At 43.1% G+C, this 23,077-nt stretch overlaps 1 protein-coding gene across 3 annotated transcripts; it reads left to right on the forward strand.

Moving 5' to 3' along the window:
- The first annotated feature begins 230 nt into the window (after window positions 1-230).
- TBC1D9B (TBC1 domain family member 9B) lies at window positions 231-22,637 on the forward strand. 3 transcript variants are annotated; one of them, XM_065029793.1, is made up of 22 exons: window positions 231-437; window positions 2,904-3,014; window positions 5,670-5,788; window positions 6,804-7,032; window positions 7,691-7,949; window positions 8,595-8,802; window positions 8,928-9,140; window positions 9,299-9,460; window positions 10,066-10,216; window positions 10,618-10,832; window positions 11,577-11,694; window positions 12,397-12,682; window positions 13,346-13,475; window positions 14,669-14,767; window positions 15,598-15,666; window positions 16,446-16,686; window positions 17,038-17,103; window positions 17,244-17,315; window positions 17,703-17,774; window positions 18,844-18,891; window positions 19,343-19,449; window positions 20,235-22,637. In XM_065029793.1, exons 1-22 carry the CDS (start codon window positions 320-322, stop codon window positions 20,925-20,927), a joined length of 3,786 nt encoding a protein of 1,261 aa, XP_064885865.1. In that variant the 5' UTR covers window positions 231-319; the 3' UTR covers window positions 20,928-22,637. The 3 variants fall into 3 exon arrangements, with proteins under 3 accessions (XP_064885865.1, XP_064885867.1, XP_064885866.1); XM_065029794.1 differs by lacking the exon at window positions 231-437 and adding an exon at window positions 530-672; XM_065029795.1 differs by lacking the exon at window positions 17,703-17,774.
- Window positions 22,638-23,077: the final 440 nt, after the last annotated feature.

Here is a 23,077-nt window from a genome sequence, read left to right on the forward strand (position 1 = left end):
GCGTGGGGTGAACCACCACTGCCCCCCGAGGACGCGACACGGAGCTGGCACCGGCCGCACTCCGGAGAGCGGGGCTCGAACACACAACCTCGGCTCGAACCCGCAACCAGGGCTCGAACCCACAACCTCCGCCCTGCGGAGCCGCGGCCCTCGCTCCCGCTGCCGTGAGGGCGCCGGGCCGCCAGGGGGCGCCATGGCCACAGGAGCGGCCCCGTGACCCGTCGGCGCGGCCCGGCCGCTCCCCCGGCACCGCCTCCGCGCTCCGGCCGGGCCCGGCCCAGCCCCGCCGAGCCGCTCCGCTCCCCTCCGCTCCGCCGCGATGTGGCTGGGGCCCGAGGAGGTGCTGCTGGCCGGCGCGCTGTGGGTCACGGAGCGGGCCAACCCCTTCTTCTTGCTCCAGCGCCGGCGGGGACACGGCAAAGGGGGCGGCCTCACGGGTGAGGCGCCGCGGGGCTGGGGGGAGGCTCCGGCTCGGGGCCGCTGCCGCCTCCCCGCAGGGCCGAGCCGGGCCCAGGGGGGCTGAGGGGCCACCCCAGGACGGCGGTGCGGGTCCTGTCAGGGCGGGGCAAGGAGCCGCTCGCCTCGGTGCTGGGCTGGAGCTGGGGGGCCCGGGGATGCAGGCCCCGCCGGCTGGGCTGAGCCCGTTCTGCCGTTCCCGTCGCTTCCCCTCCGGTGTGTGAGCCCCGCAGAGCCCCGGCCGTTGCTGCGGCACCCGCAGAGGTGTCCGCGCCTCCGTCCGTCCGCGCTCGGGCCGGTGCCCGCGCCCCCCGCAGCTCGGGGGAGCCCTGGGCCGCGCCCGCTGCCGCCCGGCGGGGTCCGCGGAGCACCGGGGGGAGTGCGGGCTGCGGCTGCCCCGGCGGCGCTGCTGCGCGGGGGGGACAACACCTGTGGGGAGGGGGTGGCGGGATGGTCTTCCCCTGTCAGAAACGGCTTCTTTGTCATACTCGTGTTGCTTTGAATTATTGAGGTGTTCTCTTTGTATCTTTGGTGTGCTTTTTCAGGATTTAGAGGATGAAAGTAAGACGTAGTTTTTAATTAATGCCCGTATGAAAATTCTGCTGTGCTTGGGCTGGGGGTGAAGTTGTGTTGGTGCAGCGCAGTGAAAACTGCCCGTGTGTGTGAATGCGCGATAGCCGTGTTTGGTGATAAAACTGTTAATAACCTAACTGTTACGAAGGCACAGTGTTAGCAACAGCAGAAAATCCCCTCGCTTTTAAAATGCCCCATTTGTGTGCAAAATGCTGACACAGTTATGTGAATAATAAAAAATGTGCTTTTTACATTTGTGGTTTATGCACAACCAGTTTCATGTATTAGCCCCATTAACCAAATACACCAACTACAGAAATGACGCAGCTGATAACCATCGTTACCATGTTTCATCTCGTCACAATATTTAAAATTATTTTGGATTACCCTGTTTTATGTAACATAACTTGTGTAATTTTGCTGTAGGCATGTAATCGTATTCTGGAATTTCCCAGGTTTTTGCAAGAAGAAGCGACACATGGTGCTACTCTGGAAATATCTGATCGAGTCAATGCTTGAAACTTTGTGCCTATTTACTTCTTGAGCTAGTTTAGCTGTTTCTTCAGAGCTCCTATGTATTAAAAGCCACGTGTCATCCTTAAGGAGCTGAACAACTGCAAATTGGCATTTTAGAGTTAGAACGCAAATATTCAGCCAAGCTGCAAAGGTGTTTAAGTTGCTGTCATACTCAGGTTCTCAACATCTCCTGTTACCAGTCCATATGTCAATATGTGACACATTCAGGATTGCTATAGGAAGTGTTCAGAATGACTTTTAAATCTGTATTCTGCCTAAAACTATACAGAAGAAATGTGGAGCCAAAACTGAGACCCGACTGTGCTGAACACATATGTATTTGTTTTAAGGATTACTAATGAGCTTGCTGTGGATGGTGCTTCCCTTGAAGCATGTTCAGTGGTATATTCCTAATGTGTTACTTCCTTTTGGGCAGCCAAGAGAGATAAAGGGGAGGAAGTAGCATGTTTCATGATAATGAGTGAGATATCAAGGGGTGCAGTTTGCTCAGACTTGCCCAAACCACAGGGAACCCAGGGCCTCCCAAAGAGTGGTCCCGAGGAGCAGCCAGGCTCCCTCTCCAACTTCTAATGTTAGAAATCTCTTAACCATGAGAATGCTGCAAACTTAATTTGCATTAAAGTTGCTCATAGAACATTATCTAGAATAACAGAGCAAAGTGTCATCTTAGATATTTGATTTGTATAGTAAATAGACTAATTGAAATAAGTGGGTATACTTTACAAAGTCTGGTGGCTGTCAGCATTTATTCTGGAAGTGCCTACTTTTTAATTTAATATATCAAAAATAACATATGTATTATCAAATTTTGATTCTCTGCCTTCTTTCTTTGTTTAATTGAAGTACTTCTAGAAACATCAATGCAACCTGGGAGTACCAGTTTTTCTAGAGCCATTTGATTCATTTTGGATGAGTTATTTTACCTACTGTTTGCATAGGTGATGCTGAAAGACACAGTATTGAAAGCTCTTCTCTGTTTTAGTTTCGTGGGTTTAAAAATCACCATTAGCAACAGAAAGCCCACAGAGAATAATACATTTCACATTTTTTAGAAAACTCCTAGAAAGGTGATAGATTATAACGAGGTTTAGCAGACATGCAGTTGCCATCTGAACTTCATGCATTACGAGTGGGATTGGTTGTAGTTGGTTTCTGGGGAATTTCCTTGCAGTGACAGGGTGTTCAGCTTCGATATTCTCTCAACCAAGTGCAGTTGCTCATCCGTCACAGCATATATGATGCGAAATCTGTGTTTTCTTGTAGTGTTGACCCTGTATTTTTGTTTAACCCAATTCTCCATGTTGGTGTTACAGTGTTTTAATTTCTTTGCCTCCTAGGTCTTCTTGTGGGAACGTTAGACGTGGTTTTGGATTCCAGTGCCCGAGTTGCCCCATACCGTATTCTGCACCAGACTCAGGACTCCCAAGTGTATTGGGCAGTGGCGTGTGGTACGTACTGATGTGACTTGTCAGGGGCTGGATTTGTTTTATTCCATTGCCTGGTTCGAGTGATCAGTTATCCCACGTAGAAGTATCCGTGACAGCTCAGGAAACTTTCTAGAGCTTCTGGTGGAATAGTGGAAGATGCCAGAAACAACAAAACTCAGTGTTGTATAAACTGTAGTTTAGAAACTAAACTGCAGTTTCTGCAGTTGTTAGAAGTTTTCTTTCTTCCAAGGTGTGTTTGTTTGCAAGGTCATAGTGCGATTGTTCAGAGAATAAAACTGTGATGATAGGGTTGCTGTGGGATGACGGGTGTTGTGCCAAAACCTGCTTACCAGGAGCACGGTACAAGATGGGAACACGTAAGGTCATTCAAGGTGCCAAACACTCTTAAGGGAATCTCTTTACTATCTTGATCCAGTTTATTTTTTTCTGGTATTTTTGGCTTGTAATAGATGTATAGATATACTAGATTGTAGAATATATTACAATAATATTTTTTTAATACATCAAGTATCCTTGGCCTCTTTTACTTGAGAAGTGTAACTGCTGTGTTAGAAAACCGTGGTACAACCTTGCAGTATCCAGTGCTGAACTTTGATTAAGGCTTTAAGTCCTACTGGTTGCTGAAAAGAAAATATCTTCAGAAATATTTATAGGCTGACTTTGTAATAAGAATCTTCACTTCTCACTTTGTGGTTGAGATGTAAAATCTGAGCATGAAGTAATCATTTGCTAAGCCCACAAATGTTGATGACTTGTTTTCCCTGTTCTCATCTTCTCCCCGGGCAACCGACACAATACTCCCCCTTGCAGAGCCACTTAAATTCTGTAGAAGAGAGGTTTAAAAATTGCAGCATTTCACAGAAACTCAGTTTCCCATTTGAGGAAAGAAGATGCAGAGAAGGAAGAAAACAAAATGGCAGCAGAAACTGCATAGAAAAAAAGCAGAATATTTAGTGGCCTCATGTGCTGCAAATCTGAAATTTTGTAGTATATTGAAACTCAGTGATTTTTGTACAATCTCAGGAGTGCTGTAGTTGATATCCTCTATGCCTCAGTTACTTTTAAGAAATGCAGCATGGTCAATGGGTTGGGCTATATAACAACTAAATAGGGTTTGGTAAACTTAGAACTGCAGAGTTTTACTCCTTTGTGTGTGTCATTCTGATGTTGATCTTAGGAAGACATCAGTTGTTGAGGCCTGGCTCATTTTAGCAACATGCTCTCACTTGGTGAGAGATGCAGCTCACATAACCAAGCAGAACACAGATTTTATTCCCCTGCCATTGTTGCTGGACCTGTGGGGTTTTTGCATGACCAAAGCATCTTATGACTGATAATTGTGCCCTTAAAATAAGCCACTTAGTATTACTCAAAGTCATTTATGCTTTAAAAATGTTGCCATTTAGCTAGGATAGATGTCAAGTAAATTTATACACAGAAGCAAAAGAAATGTCCGATCCATTGGGCTGTACACATGAACTCAAATTCAGAGCCTGCAGTCCTTTGAGACAAGACAGCTTACTTGCTTCTAGTTTTTGGTTTCAGGTCCTGGAGTTATTGTTGCTTATGAAACCACAGATTAGCTGGCACTGCGTTGTATGGTTAGGTGTCCAGCTACAAATACACAAAGACTATTTCATTGCTGACACTGCCTCTGGAAAAGTCAGAGCAATAGCTTTAGGGAGCTGCTTGTGTTGTCTGCTGCTTTCTTCATTGCTGCCATTAAACACACTGAGGGGTCTAATGTACTCGCAGAGAAATCGAGGAGCGGGAGGCATGCTGTTAACAGTTTAGATATCCTGCTGCTCTTGTATGAAACTTCAGGAGACATATTTATTGGAATTTGGCAAAAAGAAACTTGCAGATGTCTTTGACTTGCATTTAAACTGATTTCTTTTTGTTGGCATTTAACACTGTTTCTTATCTTGTTAGAAAAAAATGAATTATTTTTTAAAACTACTTCTGCATTTGTATTCAAGAGAATATAGCAATACCCATTGACAGAGAGAAATAGTTTAGTAAACACAGATCTTTGAAATAAGTCATGGCAACTAAGTAAAGCAACATTGTATAGAAAAGTTCTTTAAGTTGGTTACACAGTGAAGCGTATCCTTTGTGAACTCTTGTGGATTTTCTAGTTGAAGACAACTGACAGATAAAAGTTGTGCTGAAATATTTTTATTTAAGAAAGCAAAGAACTTTCTGACATGAATATTTTGGTTGCTTTATTTTGCAATTGTATGCTCTCTGCTGACCGTTGCTCATCAGAAGTGCAGCCTTTTTGTAAATGTAAAAACTTCAGTTGTTTTGAAATTTCAGGGTTCTTTTGAAAGGTCATTGTTTTTATCCTAGTATACCACGAATTTAAAAAGTACTTCTTGTCTGGAACATGAGAATGCTTTTTGTCTGGGAAAAAAGCTGCATTTGGTGTGCACTAGGATGATGTATTGGCCCTGTGCTGATTATCATTGGTGGCAGTGGAGACATTTAATGAGAAACATAATGTTGGTGTACATCAAATAACCTGGACCTGTGGACAGTTGGTGTATTTCATGTGTCCTGATCACTCTTTGGTAATTATTAGTTTCGTGCTGCTAACTTGTTCTGATGTCTTTTTACTTTGCTCTTCTCATAATCTTTGACCCCTTCAATTAGGATCGTCTCGTAAAGAGATCACAAAGCATTGGGAATGGCTGGAGAATAACTTACTGCAGACTCTGTCCATCTTTGATAATGAGGAAGATATCACCACCTTTGTCAAGGGCAAGATCCATGTAAGCGACTAATTTCTCTGAAGACTTGCAGATCCTGAGAAGGAATGGGGAGGTGGTTTTAAGACTTTTTTTTACTCGTGGGAGGGAGGAAGCAAGAGCTCTATTGCAGGACTTTTCAGACACACGTACATCATGAACTGCACACAGCATTACCAGCATCACATTAGAGTCATAACACTGGCCAAATGTATTTTGGGGGTAAAGGTTTATGAGCAGTAGATCTCAAGGAAGAGCCTGCTTAGGTGCTCCTACTAAGTAAAATACAATGCCTCTTTAAAATCCTTGCACATTACACCTCTGAGGCAGACAGAATGTGGTTATAAAGAAGGGTTCATCTAGCAACAAATATGGGAGAGAGAATTCTAGTTTGCGAGCAGTGTCCTTGCCACGCCACGATGGTCTGGGAGCCGTCTCCTCTGGCTGTAAGGAACCGCACCCCGACTCCTGCTGCCTGCGGAGCCAGACGGGTGCCTCTGCTTGCTGTGCAGTTAGCACACTCAGACTCCAAGTCCACAAGTTCTCCAGGGTAGAAACTTGTAAATACAGGGTCAGGTTCTTTGTATTTTCTCTGTGTGTGTCTAAGAGAGATGGTGGTCATGTGTTCTTCCTTCTGGCTAATCAAGATCTGTCAGACTCTGAAGTTCTGCCTTTCCTGGCAGATGATCTTTTTCCTGTTGAAGAAGGATATTTGCAAGTGAAAACAGACTTCAGTTTTCCTGCAGGGTGTTCAAAGTGTTCCCAGGCCAACCATGAGAAACTCAGTCAAACGTTAAACGCGAATGCTTGCTGCCTGTGCTCAGGAGCAGATCCCAGATCATAGACTCCCAGACTATCTGACTGCTCATTCTATGTCTTTACTATTTCTCTTAACGTGACAGGGAAAATTATAACTGCTGTGTCATATTTCTTTTTTCTGTCTTCCCGGATTGCTGCTGTGACCTTTTGCTGTATATGATGTTTGTCAGCAGACATATTCCCTTCCATTTCTTCTCTCTCTCCTCCCATGTCCCTTCAGGGAATTATTGCTGAAGAGAACAAGAATGAGCAGCCCCAGGGGGAAGAGGATCCAGGTAAATTCAAAGAGGCTGAACTGAAGATGCGGAAGCAGTTTGGGATGCCAGAGGTGGAGAAGTTGGTCAATTACTATTCCTGCAGCTATTGGAAGGGACGTGTGCCCAGGCAGGGTTGGCTGTACCTCACTGTCAATCACCTCTGTTTCTACTCCTTCTTGCTGGGCAAAGAGGGTGAGTTATAAGCCTGCATGTTGTTTTTCTGCCACTTCCCATGATTGTTTTGATGCAGTTGATCTTTTGTGTGACCTTTTTTTAAGCTGTCAGGTTTTCTTCCTTTTAGGAATCCTTTGAACTGTAGCTCAATGCATAGATCAGTCTTTGCGCTCAGGCAGCTCAGTGGTGTTTAGACTGAACGGCTGAGTCATTTTTCAAAACGTTTCTCGAGTTGTACAAGTACACCTTAAGTTTTACTTCAGCTGAATTAGAGAACCAACCAATATTTTGACTTTGTTGAGTTTTATTTGGAATCACCACCAGGACCCAGTATTTACAAAGCTTGAATTTGCTAGAAAGAGAGAAAGAAAGAGAGAGAAGGAAGGAAGGAAGAAAGAGAGAGAGAGAAAACTTGAGTAATCATAGTTGAAAGCATTTACTGCCTGGGAGATGGTCCTTTGGGAACTGCATCATTTCTAGTCTAGTTAATCCCAAAGATTATTTCCGAGTATTTTTAGAGAACAGTGTGAAAGTATGAAGAAAATAATTGTCCATGTGTAAGAAGGGAAAATTGCTGCTACGCTGAGAGCTTACTTGCTGCTTGAGCTTCATTTATGATTGCTTGTTGTTTTGCTTCAAATTGTAATAGTATTTTTTTAACTTTTTTTTTTCCCAGTTACATTGGTGATCCAGTGGGTGGATGTAACCCAGCTGGAAAAAAATGCTACACTGCTGTTCCCTGAGTGCATTAAAGTAAGCACAAGGGACAATGAACTTTATTTTTCCATGTTTCTCAACATCAACGAGACATTCAAGCTGATGGAGCAGTTGGCTAACATTGCTATGCGGCAGTTGTTGGACAATGAGAGCTTCCTACAGGACAAGTCCCTCCCAAAGCCCAGGAAGCCTCTTAAGAACATCTCTGCATTAAAAAGGTATATGTTTCCAGCAATGAGAAGACAGATAACATGGGATTGTAATAATAAACCTGCATTACTGTGTAGCTCCCAGGTGCCACTAGTGTTTTCTCACTCCAGGAGCTGCATCACTTACTTCAGTTGTTAGCCATCTGCCTGTTCTTTCTTTTTCCTGTCCCAAATTGGTGCTGAGTTCACACACACGCTTGTGTCTTTCTCATGCATGACTAGGTGCTGTCAGAAGGAATTTTCAACTAGAAACTGTTGAAAATCCTGTTTGAAAAAAAATGTGAAAGAAGAAAATGACATCAGCCCCTTTGTCTGAAGTTGAAGATTTGTAAAAAGTCATATACATTTGTATAGTAATAAGTCCTCCCACTGGGGACTTTTCTCTGCAGTTTCAGAATCTGATATAACATTTAAGTTTTGCAGATGCTTTTGCATATTTTATCTTGTATTGCAGGACATACCTTTTCAGTGAAGCATGTCTGAAGGCTGAAAGAGGAGTCAGATAAGGGGTGGCACCTCAGTTAGAGAAATGAATGCTAAGAATACACAGCACAGTCTGAAGGTTGTGATTGGAACAAACAATTAACATTAGAGTTTGAGTGGCTTTTTCAAGTGAGGAAAAACCTCTGGGAACCACTCTTTACTTTTCCTCAGAGACCTGGATGCTCGAGCCAAAAATGAGTGCTACCGTGCTACTTTCCGGTTGCCCAAGGACGAATGCCTCGATGGACACACAGACTGTACCTTGTGGACACCGTTCAACAAGATGCATATTCCTGGCCAGATGTTTGTTTCCAACAATTACATCTGTTTTGCCAGCAAGGCAGAGGAAGCCTGTCACCTCATCATTCCTCTCAGGGAGGTGGGGATTTCTTAGCTCTGTGTTAAGACTACAGACCTTTTTTGTGTACTTCTCACTTTTGTGAGGTGCTTTATAGATAGTGGAGTATCTGCTAGATCCAAATGGCCCTTGTCTTTGTCTTCTAGGTGACAATAGTTGAGAAAGCAGATAGTTCCAGTGTCTTGCCCAGCCCTCTGTCCATCAGCACCAGAAGTAAAATGACCTTCTTCTTTGCCAATCTGAAAGACCGAGATTTCTTGGTACAGAGAATCTCTGACTTCTTGCAGAGAACGCCATCCAAGAAACCGTGCAGCAGCGACAGGGAGTGGAAGTGGAATTTGGCTGATCCTGGTTGCGAGGTACTAAGGAAGTAGCTGGGAGGAGCATTTGTCTGCTTTTCAGAATAATGTTCCTTGTGGTGTGGTAGCAGTGCTCGTCACCAGCAAGTGATATCTGTTTGTTAGACAATTAGCAGAGGAGGCTGCCTGAGCTGAGATGCTTCATGTTCTGTCCTCAGGAGGCTCCAGAGTTGCCCTCCAGCAGCCCGCTCGCAGTTAGTCCCACGGCTGCTCTCAGCAACCGACCTGTCAACTTCTGTGCTGGGGAAGTGCCAACAGCCTCGCAGGGACTACTCAAACTCTTCAGAAGAAATTCCGAGGAGCTCTTGGGACCCAAAGGAGTAAATAATATTCTAACTTAACTAACTATAAATAGTTTGCTGTGTGTTACAGATTTCCTGTCCTGCTCTGAGACTCTGACAATGCATTTTATCCCTGCTCAGTCCTGCAGTATCACTGCTGTGTCTGTCACAGTGACAGGGCTGCATGGATGTAACCTGACCATCAGTTTACTTTATCACTACTGAGATACCTGAGATACTTGACTAGAGGCTGAGAAATGAGTGTTACTGTGTTTCTAGAATGTAAATTCATGCCTGTGAAGAACTGCTTTTCTTCAGATCAAGGAAGCAGAGAACTGCTATCTCTGCTTCTTAGTTAATCATCTTAGACCATGGTTCTACTTGAATTTATGCAGAGATTTGCAAGTTGTAATGCCGTTGCATAGCCCATGTTAGCATTGTAAAGACTTGAGTTTAAGCAAGGTCAGAACTGATTTGGAACGGTGTAGATTAGCATACAGCCTTTTATTCAGCAGGAAGAAGAAAGGCTTTAAATGTCATAATGCATTTCTCTTGTGTAGGCCTGAGTATACTCAGAAATCACCTGTCCTATAAACATAAAAATGCATTAATCTGCTAAAATGGCCATATTTGTTCCTGTGAAGGCAAAGGAGAAGATGAAAGAAGAGTCTTGGAACATTCATTTCTTTGAATACGGGCGAGGGATGTGTATGTATCGCACTGCCAAGACTAGGGAGCTGGTGCAAAAAGGAATCCCAGAGAATCTCCGTGGAGAGCTGTGGCTCCTTTTCTCAGGTAGGAGGTTGTGCAGGATACTTTAACAGCTAGCAGGAATAAGCTTTCCGTACATCTCACATGAAAAGCTCTAAATCTTAGCTTATTTCAGAAGAAATTAACCACACACTAACTCCACCTGGATGACACTTCATGGTGTTTTTGCCAAAAATGTAGTGATCACATTCCTGATACAGCTTTCTTCATGAGCGTAGTAGCTCTTTGGCCTCATTTGCATTTCAGTGTTGGGACCTAGGCTCTAACATGATGATTTAAGAATGAGATTGTTACTATACTTTCATAGCTATTTGTACTTGTTGAGTTTATGTAGTGCTTCCTGGCTGCCTCCTCACTGAAACTGCAGGCAGAAGATCTGTATTCCAAAGCTCAAGAGGTGAAGCAGTATTTGTTTGTCATTACAGGGGCTTGGAATGAGATGGTGACTCATCCTGGTTACTATGCAGATCTTGTGGAAAAGTCAATGGGAAAGTACAATCTTGCTACAGAGGAAATTGAGAGAGATCTGCACCGTTCTATGCCGGAACATCCTGCCTTCCAGAATGAGTTGGGAATTGCTGCTCTCCGGAGAGTCTTAACAGCTTATGCATTCAGAAATCCAACAATTGGGTACTGTCAGGTAAGAAAGAAGTCTGAGACTTGTTAGCTCTACACGGTGACCATGATTGATTTGGGCTTTTTCTGCAGTTTTTTGTTCAGTTTCAGACTTTTCCTCCATGCTTTCCCTGTGGTGGTGTGAGAGTAGGAAGGAAGTTGTGATGTTGCAAGATCTCTTAAGTATCTTTTGGTAGAGCATTTAAATAGACTTTGCACATTTCTGTTAGGGTTAATGACAGGGTCTTTTACTACTTTTTCCTTGTGGAGCTTTCCCTGGTTGAGCAAAACTGTCTTCTGGTTTCATTAAAAAGAGCAATTAAATGAAGTAGGTGATGATGCACCTGGGCAGTACATTGAAAATGAAGCCAGTTGCTGGTTTGTGAAACAACTCAGTGGAAATTCAGATTCATTTTGTGTATTGCTGTGGAATAAGAGGTCCTCATTACGTTCCTCTGTTATGACCAAATTGTTACAAAGCTTTTTATGAAAACTTTGAATATTATACTTAGTCCCATTGGTTAATGAGTGCTTGCAAAAAGTCGCTGTATTATTTGCTGCCTCACAGAGGAACTGAAACAGGAAGGTAAATTGGCTCAAGGTCATCTGTTGACTCAGATACCAGTAAAAGCTGGAAATAGATGTGACTCTTAGTGACAGTTTTGCTGTTATCAAGCTTTTAAAGTTTAGCTGGTCTGTAACGACAAGAGTCATGAACATCTTCATGTTTCTCTCCTATGTCTGCCTATCTAACTCTGCCGGCTTGTAGGCCATGAACATTGTCACGTCAGTACTGCTGCTGTACTGCAACGAGGAGGAGGCTTTCTGGCTCCTAGTGGCTTTATGTGAGCGGATGTTACCAGATTACTACAACACCAGAGTAGTGGGTGAGTCTTTGTCAAATTCATGCTGGAGCCTGGATTTTCAGCTGCAGTTCCACCAGGATCTCTCAGGAACGTTTCGTTGTTCAGAATGAATTAAATATAATGGATTTTAAAGATTACGAAGCACAACCCTGTTCCCTTTAAAGTTAGAGGCATGTGATGGAGACATAGGAAGAGACACTACAGACTGCCAAGGTAGTAGTACTACCTTGTAGTGACAAGGAAGATGAAGTCACTAAAAAATGGTATCAAGAGGGACCATTAGCAGTAAGGAAGCATACCTAGAAGAAAAGTAATTTGGTTATTTTTTACCCATCTGAATGATGTGTTAAATCTTTGGACTAGGCTTCCAGGAAAGGTTAGTGAAAGCACTGCTTAATGGGCTTTTAAAGTTGGTCTCTGTAAAAGAGTATAGTTTGATGTAAATACTCTATCAGTAATCTTCTAGGGAAAATGCGGAGATCAATGAGAGACTGTCTTGCTGCATGCTCTGCAGTATAGGAATAGTCTCTGTCTAGGTACATTATTTTTAATGAGAACAGGGAACCAATCTAAATAAAAGTGTTAATTTTAGTTCTGATGTTAAGAGGCTTATATGAAATTGAAGTGAACTCACACTATTTTGTTTAATCATTTATTAGCTTGAGTATAGTACCCTGCTCCCACCAATTTGAGTTCTACTGTTGGTTTTGTTTGTCTTCCCAGGTGCATTAGTGGACCAAGGCATCTTTGAAGAACTCACACGAGAATATCTTCCACAGCTGGCAGAAAAGATGCAGGACCTGGGAGTGATTTCCACCATATCCCTTTCCTGGTTTCTCACTCTCTTTCTCAGTGTGATGCCCTTTGAGAGTGCTGTGGTCATTGTCGACTGTTTTTTCTATGAGGGAATCAAGTTTATCTTGCAGGTGTCGTTGGCCATACTTGATGCCAACATGGAGAAGCTGTTACAGTGCTCTGATGAAGGTGAAGCCATGACTATTCTGGGCAGGTACCATTCATTGTTCTTATTTGTAACTGAGTAGTAGCAGTACCATTTAGCCATCATCTCTTTCTACCTAATTCCATTACTGAGCAGGTCACAGATAACACTCTAGGACGAAACTTGAGCTCCAGAGGGGTTTGCTGTTGCTTTCTGCAACAGCTGAAATTAGTTTTTGGCTCAAGTATGGAGGAATCCCGTGTTTCTGGAATTGTTTGCTTTGCAGCATCATGCATTCCTGCTTCTCAGTTTGAATTTGAACTCCAAAGGGTTGCTCCTTTGAAATTCACAGAATTCTGATCTACTGTTAAATCCTGGCAGGAATTGCCCTGTATTATAGAAACATAAAGCTTTATCAAACAGATATCTCCCAAGTCTAGTAAATGTAAGATTTTCTTGTTTGAAATGTGAATCTCTCATATGCATACCAAGCACTTCAGCTTACTACTAGAAGCCCACTTTAAAAAGAGTAGAGACCCCAAAACAGGGTGAAAATCAGCTTTACTTCAGGTACATTGAGGGTAGCACTGCAGGTTAGCTGGGAAAAAATAAATTTTCCTACATCTTTAGATTAATGTTACAAAGAAGTTCCAAATGATGCATTTGGGTTATTACTTCTTTTCTTGGACACTAATCCTGGAGTCTTGCATCTCTTCTGTTTCTTCCCCACAGATATTTGGACAACGTAGTTAACAGACAGAGCGTCTCTCCCCCTATTCCCCACTTGCACGCCTTATTGACAAGTGGAGATGATCCGCCACTTGAAATCGACATCTTTGAGCTCATCAAAACATCCTATGAGGTAAGATTCTGGCTTAGTTTTCACCCAAGAGATTTTTCTCTACTGACATCCAGTTTTATACTTTGTGCAACCAGAATTTGAACAGTGTTCATAGCTTGAGGTGCTCATGGAGTGCAAGCCCAAGCCATTAATCCTCCTTTTCGGTGTGAGTAGAGCATAACTCTGTTGTCCGTTGTGGATTACGAAGAGTCTCCCCAACACCAGTGGCGTCTAAAATGAGGACTACAAATTAGTAAAAATTATGGAGCAGAGATTTCTTCCTGCTTTGCCAAAAAAAGTCTCTATTGTTACTTGTATGTGAGGATTGTTACTGCTAGAGAGTTGGGGAGGGAAATTCAGGTAAAAATCGTGAGGTAAACTGCAGAAAAGTGGAAGCATCCCAGTTCATGTGCACAGGAGCCCTGTTCTGGGTTCCACATTATATTAACAGAAAGGTGACCTGAGAATGGTGCCGGTGCTGTTGAAATACCTCTGCAGTGGTGGAGGTGTACCTCATTATTCATCATGAGAAAAAACTCTTTAAAAATGTGTGTCTGAATGGTGGAAAGAACACAGGCAAGAGAACTGGTGTTTGACAGTTCTTTGCTATGCTGTGCTAACTGTGGATTCATTTCCCTTTTTATCTCCCATTCTTCATCTGGTCCCCTTCCAGCTGCTTACAGTCAGGCAGATCTCATTTAGTTAGGTATTTTGTTTGTTTCTTCAAATCTACCATCTCTATTTGTTCCTTTTTTTTTTAAAAAAAAAAAAAAAAAAGAATGTCACAAATTAATCTCACTTGTCTGACCTAGGCAGTAGAAAAGCCCGTTACCTTTGGTGTTTGTAGCTGAATCTCATATGGGTCCTAGAAGAAAACAGGGCTGCGGGGAATGACAACCTGTCTGTTCTCTTATCTCTGCCACAGTACGGGATCTGGATTTCTGTCACTCCTGACAGATGCTTTTTCAGCTGTTCTTTAGAAACCTCTGATGCTGAATTTCTCATGAATTCTGAATGACTTCTCTTGCAGGACAGGGGTGAATAGGGAATAGAGCTCAAGTTTTTTCTCATCATCTTGCTGCTGGTAAAAGCCTCCTCGGGGTTTTAGATCATCTCTGAGGGGAGAGTGTACTTGTTAAAGAACATGTAATTGAAACAGGGCTTGTTCTTTCTTTAGGAGGTGATGTTGACCTAGTCTGCTTCCTTTCTTGTAGAAATTCAGCAATCTGAAGGCAGATGACATTGAACAAATGCGTTTTAAACAAAGACTGAAAGTGATCCAGTCTCTGGAGGATACAGCCAAGAAGAGTGTGGTACGTGAAGCTCAGATTGAATGAGCTACCAAGTGGCGTATTAATGGAATTTGTTTTGCTGTAAAAACATCTAGAAAGTTTGCCCTGTAGCGGACTCAGTTTTAAGTGACCTAGATAATTGCAGTTAATGTGAAAAAAATGGTTTTACTGGCTGGAATAATGGATTTTTAGTTGCCTTCTTCCCATGGTTCTCTTTAATAAAATGGATTGAAGGGCATGATCAAATTAGTTATTTGGTATGAAGGGAGATAAAAACCACTTGTAGGTCTTGTAGTAGTCTCCACAGCTTGGCACTATCAGTTTTACTGCTTGCCTGGAATCTTTGAGAAAAGCTGGCTAGAAGGTAGTTATTTCCCTGCCATTTAGAGAGTATGCTAGCACATTGGGGAATCTTACAGAAGGGTTCATGGCCAAAGGGGAGTATCCACATCTGTTGCAGTTATCTCGCACATCCTAGGTGGAGAACCTCATCCACGTGTTTCTTTCCCTGTTGCTTTTCGAGCATCTGAGTCAAACATCTGAAAATAAAAACAAGACGGAGGGGCAACACAATCTACAGAGTCAGGTCTGAGCAAACAGGAGATAAGCGCAGTCATTTTTTCTAGCTGCTCAAAATGTCAGTGGTTTCTGCTTGACCAGAAACTGTCTTCCTGACCTGTAATCCACAGCAATGGGTGATAGTGGAATGGTTGTTTTCTCTCCCATCCTGTGTAATATCTCCTTGCACGTATTTTCTTCTCCTCTGTGCTACACAGATTGTTCAGTGAGCCATATTTAATTTTTCTAGCTTTGAAATAAATTGTTCACTCTGTCTTGTCCCTGAACTGTAGGTCCGAGCTGTGTCTAGTGACATTGGTTTCTCTATTGAAGAACTGGAAGAGCTGTATGTGGTGTTCAAGGTAAGAAGTTAGAGTGAGTTAGTGTTCCAACATGGAGAGAACAATTACTGAGATAAGTTGAAAGGGAAGCAATGACTTTGATTCTTAATCCAACCTGCCAGAGACAGATGTGGCATTCTGTTGTACATGGTGCCAGTGAAACTGGCGCTATTACTATCCCATTGATTTTTCTTCTTTTTTTTTTCCAAAGATGCCAAAAAACATTCACAGTATTTGAATGATACTCAGAAAGAGATCCTGAAGTCTGTGTAAAGAAATGTCACATAGCACTTAAAACAGAAAGCTAGGGTTGACTCTACTTCAATTTTTATTCTCGTGTTTGCCATTGACTTGCTCTGTAATTGTGACAAAATTACTGCAGTGCTTTCCCTCTATTTGTCAATGTATGTATTTTTTAAAAGAGTGATATTACTGAACTGCATTTACCAAAGTTACTGCAAGCTCAGTTGCCCTGTGCTGTAGACTCAGGAAGAGAGGCTTAATTCCAAAACCTGCATGTTCCCTTCATAGTAAAACCTGAGTGTCATTTTGTTCAAAGTCGAGTTCATATTTTTTGTATTTTTTCACTTAAAATTGTTCTTTGTGCTTTTTTTGTAAAATCCCTCTCTCTTCCTTCATTTCGTATTATTTTGTAGTGAAGTAACACTAGGAATAATGGGGGAGATGAACAGTGTGTCCTGAAATCTCTTTTCTGCTTACTCGATGCTCTTCTTGAGCTATAACAAAGCTATAACTCCTGCGTTGTTGTAGTGAAGTACAATGGACCTTTCTCTCCAAAGGCAAAGTATCTGATGAGCTGTTACTGGGGAAATAACCGTGCTGCCGCTGCTCGCCGAGATCAAAGTTTACCCTACCTGGAGCAGTATCGCATAGACATGGAGCAGTTCAAAGACCTGTTCATCAGCTTGACCCCCTGGTCCTGCGGCGCACATACGCCTGTGCTAGCAGGGCGTTTGTTCCGGCTTCTGGATGAGAACAGGGATTCTCTCATTAACTTCAAGGAGTTTGTGACAGGCATGAGTAAGTGGTGCTTTGGGAGTTATTGCAAAAAAACCACGTTTCTGTCCTTTTCCAAGCAGAACTAAGAGGAGATAGTGATGTTTGCACTGTCGCGAAGGGAGAATGACAGCCTTACAGGCAGAACAGACGGTGCCTTTTTGCTGCTGGGCAGTCTCTCGTTTTGGGAAACGATAGGTGGCAAATCAACAAGATGCAGCTTTGCTGTGGATTTCTTTACTGCTTCTGCGCAGGGCTTTGTGCACTTAGTGTTTCCTCATTGCATCTGATCTCATCCTGTTTTGAGCCTGTGAGCAGAGGGTGATTCTTTATCGTAAGCACTATTTTTCTTAACTATATTTTTTGTTTCAACAGGTGGGATGTATCATGGTGATCTTACTGAAAAACTCAAAGTACTTTACAAACTGCATCTGCCTCCCGGTGAGTGATCACTGTCAGATACTGCTACTACTGAGCATGGTCTGTTCTGACATGCAGTTGAAAGCAGCAGCCTCACAAATTTTGTGATACTGCTATTAATTATCTTAGACATCTTAACTTTTCCTTCTCTGTAAATACAGCTCTGAATCCAGAGGAGACAGAGTCTGCTTTGGAGGCCACGAGTTATTTCACAGAGGATGTTACAACAGAAGGTAATGCCACACTTGCTGCATTTACCTCTCATTTTAGGCAGGAGTTGCAGCATAAATCCATGTGCTACGAATGGTGATTTTTTGCAAGGCATGGTCTCATGGTGGCAGCATGTTGAGATTGTCAGTGTGTTTGAGTTCACTGTATTTGCTGCATGATGGGAAAGAAGTTTGGAACTTAAAATCCTCAGTGCCCATTCCATGCAGGACACAGCGTGCTCTGAAGTACAGTCAGACTGCTGAGGAGCCGCCTGCTTTTACCAGCCCGTCTCCCACCATGGTTTAGGTCTTTCATGCAAGTCTCATTGTCTCTCTTCTTGTTTTTGTTTCCTTCTCTGTGTCTGTCTATGTCTGGCCTCTTCTGTTTTATCTGGGATATTGTCCCCTCAGCCCCTCTTTCTGCTGCTCAAGTATCTCCTTTTGTCTCAGAGCTGGATTTCTGCCTGCACTGTGAGCCTCAAGGTCAGTCCGTGGATTATGTGCATGCATTGAGCATGGCTATAATGCTGGTATCATCTGCCAGCACCAATGTGTTATTTTAAATACTCTGAAGTTGTTGCTGCTGCTCCTCTCTCGTGATGCTCTCACTGTGAATAAAGTGCTATAAGTAATTAGATATCTTTCGGTATATTCTACCTATTGAGTTTCAACCTTGGTGAAAATAGGTTTTGTTCAGCGTCTTTCAGTGGAATTTATCTCACCCTAGAAACTAGCAGGGGGAAAATATGCCCACAGCAGCTTGTGGGGAGTGCTAGGGTTGCTGGCCTGGGTAGATGCTAACCTGTCTCCTTCACAGTCTTCTAATTTAAAACAATAAGGATCCATGGCATTGAATAGTAAACTGTTAGTACACTAATGTACTGTATTTCTTAAAATACAATTTTAGGGCTTGTCATATAGGAGGTCAGATTATGTTAATTGTGCTAAATGTTTACCAAAATGTAATAATGCTCAGAAGAAATCTGAGTGAGTACAAGGGGTTGTGCTCTTTGGTGCTGGGTGGCTAACTTAATAGTCAGAGTTGAGCCAGGACTTCTACATAGTCTAGTGACAATGTAGGGAACCAGAAGCAAAGTTCATGAAGTTAGACTCTGCAAATTACTCTCAGAGTGTCAGTTCAGCCTGTTAATAATGGTGAGTGCAGCTCTTAGTCACATTTATGCTTAGCAGTTTTTTTTTCCATTCATTATATTGTTTGGATAACTGAACATCTTCATCCTTAAGCCATCATGTTCCTTAGCTGTCTCTCATGTCTGTGTTTCACCCTTTCTTTTAAGAGTTCTGTCCTCTGCCTTAGCTCTTCAACCCACTTTTTCAGTGTGGCTTTTTATCCAGTTCATCTCTTCAGCTCCTTGTTTCCACCCCGTTCTGTTTTCTCCTCCAAACATTATGTGGGAATGTGAGATCTAACTTCCATTAAATATATTATTTTATAATTTTAATTTGTATATGCGTTGTCTTATGTTCTTCATGTGATTATTGCTGAAAAATCAGTTACTAATCATTCTTTTATAATTCCACAATTTTTTAGAAACCCAAGAAGATAAAGGAAGGAGAAATGAGAATGGTCCAGAAAAAGGTAATTTCATCATAAATAGACCACAATCCAGTCTTGTCTCTCTCATATTATGAACTGTTTATTGTCTGTGCTGTATCAAGGACACCTTTCAAAGTGTCCCCCATGGACAGAGGTAAAGTGGGATGTGAGCTGGGAAATAGATCTCTCTTATGCCTTACTGCTCTGACTCTTTTACATGCCAAGATTGTAACATTTGTAAATCGTATTTGGTAAGTTGTCAACTCGTAGAGTTCATTTATGAGAAGTCACGCTGATGCAGCAGTGTTAAGATTTTTGCTCTACTGAGCTGGATCAGATAAACCAGCAGAAAACAATGCTGCCTTCCTGGCAGATGCCTTCCTGAACTGTCAGTAAAACCTGCTTCCAGCATGATTTTTGCTTGCACAGGGTTGACTTTTTAAGTCTGAAACCATTAACCACCTGACAGTAGTGGTTTGGTCTTGCCTTGCAGAGGAGAAAGGTACCAGTCCACAGGACTATCGATACTACCTAAGAATATGGGCCAAGGAAAAAGAGTCCAAGAAAGAAACCATCAAAGATCTCCCCAAAATGAGCCAGGTAAGATGTGAATGTGCAGGTTTCCAGTGAGATGACTGACAGCTTAGTGGGGAATTCAGCAGTATGTGAAGCCATTTTGCCAGCATCCTCAGTCCGTGCCTGTAGTTCGCCCTGCTCTTCTGGTCTGGTGAGCTTTTGAAGCCTCTACTTCCACATGTTTGTGTTGAATTCCTCAGTGAAGGTGGACAAAGTGCTGTTTTCACCAGTCAAATGTAATTGATTCTCTCTGCCTCCCAGACCAATTTTTGCTATCAGAATTGCAATCTATGTTTTCACTCCAGAACAAGATGTTTCAAATATGCCATCAGTCACAGAAACTTGTTTGGCTTTTTTGATTTTGCATTGCCTCGAATTACAGCTGCTTGGCAGAGAGCAAAGAATGTGGTTACAGGAAAGAGAGTCTGGTGACCGGTGTGATCTTTTGTGTCTCTAATTTCCTTGATGGGCACTACTTAAACCAGTTTGGAAATGCTTACAACCTGACCACAAAAGAGTGGCAGGACAGAAGGAAAACCTCAGATTTTCTCAGATGTGGATATGTGAGTGCTCTGTTCACCTGCCAGCAAAAAACCCACCACTATTAAATTGCTGTGTCTCGATTTGGCCACTGCAGCAGAGAAGAGTTTGTCTGTATTGGACTGTTCCGAATCACTAGTCAGTTGCCATTTGGTGGGGAGGCAAATAAACAAGGAGTCAGTCAAGATGGTGCCTGTTCCTTTATCTAGCACTGTCAACTTTTTTCAGCCTGAAATATAGTTGTTGTTGTTTTTTTCTGTCTTTTAAAGGAACAATTCATAGAGTTATGCAAGACCCTTTACAACATGTTCAGTGAGGACCCGGTGGAACAAGAGCTCTACCACGCAATTGCCACTGTAGCCAGTCTCCTTCTGCGAATCGGGGAGGTTGGGAAAAAATTTTCCAACAGGCCTACGAGAAAGTCCGAGGACTGCAAAGCAAACAACACCCAAGATCCCGTCAGTGAAGAGGAGTCACCAACGTCTGAACAGAGTCAGAATTCAGCAGTGGAGCAGCAACGCCAAACTGACTGTGAGGACAAAACCTGCGCAGACGCTCAGCCTGAAAAAACACAGCAGGAGAACCAAACTCTAGGAGATGGGTCAGGGGAAGGACAAAGCTCTCCTTTACAGCTGCTATCAGATGATGAAACCAAAGATGATATGTCCATGTCGTCTTACTCCATGGTCAGCACAGGCTCTCTGCAGTGCGAAGACATCGCGGACGACACGGTCCTGGTTGGCTGTGAAGGCAGCAGTTCAGCTGCCAGGTATGGCAGCACCATCGATACTGACTGGTCAATCTCCTTTGAGCAGATCTTGGCTTCTATGCTCACAGAGACAGCGCTCGTAAACTACTTTGAGAAGAAGGTCAATATCCTGCAAAAGATCAAGGATCAGAAGAAGGTGGAGAGGCAGTTCAGTTCATCCAGTGACTATGAACTTTCCTCCGTGTCAGGGTGAACTCGAGGAAGCAGGAATTTGTCTTTGGGAGATAAAACAGGGAGTTAATGTGGCGGATAGCAGGATGGTTTGCTGTTTTGTGTTTGGGATTTCTTTGTTTAATCAGAGACCAGTAACTACACAATTACAATAGATTCCTATCGATAAGGGGCTTCTGACAGTGACTGTTTTATGTAGGTGCTTCTTTGGCTACTCTGGCTGACAGATTTACATTCTCAAGAGCCATTAGAACCCGATAGCCCCCGACATGTAGAATTACCACCATAAATTATGCATGTCTGCCTTTTGCTACCTTTTATTTTAATGACGTTTTATTTCAGACAGTAACTGCTCCTTGCCTGCCCTTGTTTGCTGTAGGTCCCTGGGTAACTCGCACAGCAGATGCAGCCTGGCTTGAAACCGTGTTCCCCTCTGGCTGCCGATCCGAGAGCTAACGCAGCGTAGTCCAGTGCTATAGGACCCTGACCTACAAATAGTCTTGTGAGTTCTTCAGTGCTGTCCTGTGACTCAGCAGCTGTCATGCAGATGTCCCCCGCTGCTCCCAACACCCTAAGGTCTGAACAGAGTCATTTCTCAGCTCTGCAGGTTTCTTTCAGAATGTGATTTGGCATTTTCATAGTGTACGATCACATTCTTTCTCCTTTAGCATTCAGGAGTTCTCAGACACACCTTGTTTTCTAACATTTGCTTTTCTAATTCTTTGAAAGCCATGGTTTTTAGTTTGTCTGGGAAGCCACAAGTTCCTTGACCTCGGTGCAGAATATTAAGTCAATCAGTGGGCTCATGACGATTATGAGGGCATATGTTTCTAAATGAGAAGTCGGTGAGTCAGTCTCAGCATTCCATGGCGGTGGCAGGCTGGTCTGCTGGATTTTCTCTGTCCAATTTTTAGGAAGACCCCTAAGAATACTCATCAGTCAGCCCCCACAAAGCCTTGGGGCAGGAAGATGTGCAGGAGGAGCGTTGTGCCACCTGCAGCTGCTCAGTATGTCCTTTCTGAGCATCTCTTGTACAAAGAGTCTAGCAATGTATGTGCTCTGAGAAACTAGTAGAAGTCAAAGGGCGTTTCTACCTAAAGAGGACAAAATCAAAGCAGTGTGGCCCTCTGCCATCAGCCCATTATGGGAAACCTCAATGGAGCAGATCTCTTTCCAGTTAGAGACAAAATACTGGGAGGCTGAGTGACTGCTCTTCAAAATCAATTGAGACCAGAAGAAACAAAGAGTTAGCCTTCTGGTAGTAAGGCGTCTGCTCCAGGGAAGGAGAATTAATGCTGTTCCTATAGATAAATTCATCTCAGTGCACAGACGTCTGCCTGGCCGGGCCGGAGCGAGCGGCGCTGCTGCTGGGTGCGGGCAGACCCTGCACTGGAGGAGAGGTTTGCGGCGGCTTTGCGCTGGTGTTCGGAGTGGAAAGGCCGGGAAGGACCCGTTGGGTTGGATGTTCCCGTTTAACACTACTGTGTGTGCTGCTCGGTGTTAATTCCTTGTGACATTCTCTCTGCGTATTCACAGCTGGTACATGTTTCTTATTCCTCTGCCTCCTCTGTCCTGTATCTCTGGAGAGCAGCCATTAGTAAAACGGCTTTTACTAATTATTCAGTAATTTATTGTAATTTTTTAAAAGTACAAATAATACATGTGATTTTACACTGTCTTGTCTGTCTTATCTGTTATGTACTCAATAAAAGAACCAGAATCTTGTAGGCAACCTTGACTGCCTTGTATTTCTGTGAGCTCATCGAGTGTTCCTTGTGCTTTGACGCTGATGTTTATCTGAAGGAGCGGACTCAGTGTGAGTGGAGTCTTTCCTCCTTTGTTCATCTTTTTTTCTTGTTCATCTTCTTTCTTCTTTTTTTTTTCTTTTTTCTTGGTCATTTTTTCTTTTCATATTTTTGTTCATTTTTTTTATATTTTTTCTCTCTTTTAAATATTTTCTCCTTCCTTCCTCTCTCCCTTTTCCTCCCTTTTCTCTCCTCTTCTCTTTTTTTTAATCTTGATTTTCCTTTATTCAACTATTACTCCGTGTATTTACTTTCCCCATAACACAGGCTCAGGCAGCTTCAGGTCGGTGCAAACCTGCGATGTTTTTCCCCGTGCGAGCAGGTCACTTCTGCTAAACACAGCTCCTGGTCCATCGACTGCGAGGTG

The sequence above is a fragment of the Columba livia genome, chromosome 14 (assembly GCF_036013475.1).
Source record: "Columba livia isolate bColLiv1 breed racing homer chromosome 14, bColLiv1.pat.W.v2, whole genome shotgun sequence".
Lineage (NCBI taxonomy): Eukaryota > Metazoa > Chordata > Aves > Columbiformes > Columbidae > Columba > Columba livia.

Bases quoted from the DNA above. Each gene is read 5' to 3' on its own strand.
- TBC1D9B (XM_065029793.1), top strand. From the start codon at position 320: ATGTGGCTGGGGCCCGAGGAGGTGCTGCTGGCCGGCGCGCTGTGGGTC. The intron at 8,803-8,927 runs GTGGGGATTTCT...TTTGTCTTCTAG, and splicing joins TCATCATTCCTCTCAGGGAG to GTGACAATAGTTGAGAAAGC. The intron at 11,695-12,396 runs GTGAGTCTTTGT...TTGTCTTCCCAG, and splicing joins CTACAACACCAGAGTAGTGG to GTGCATTAGTGGACCAAGGC.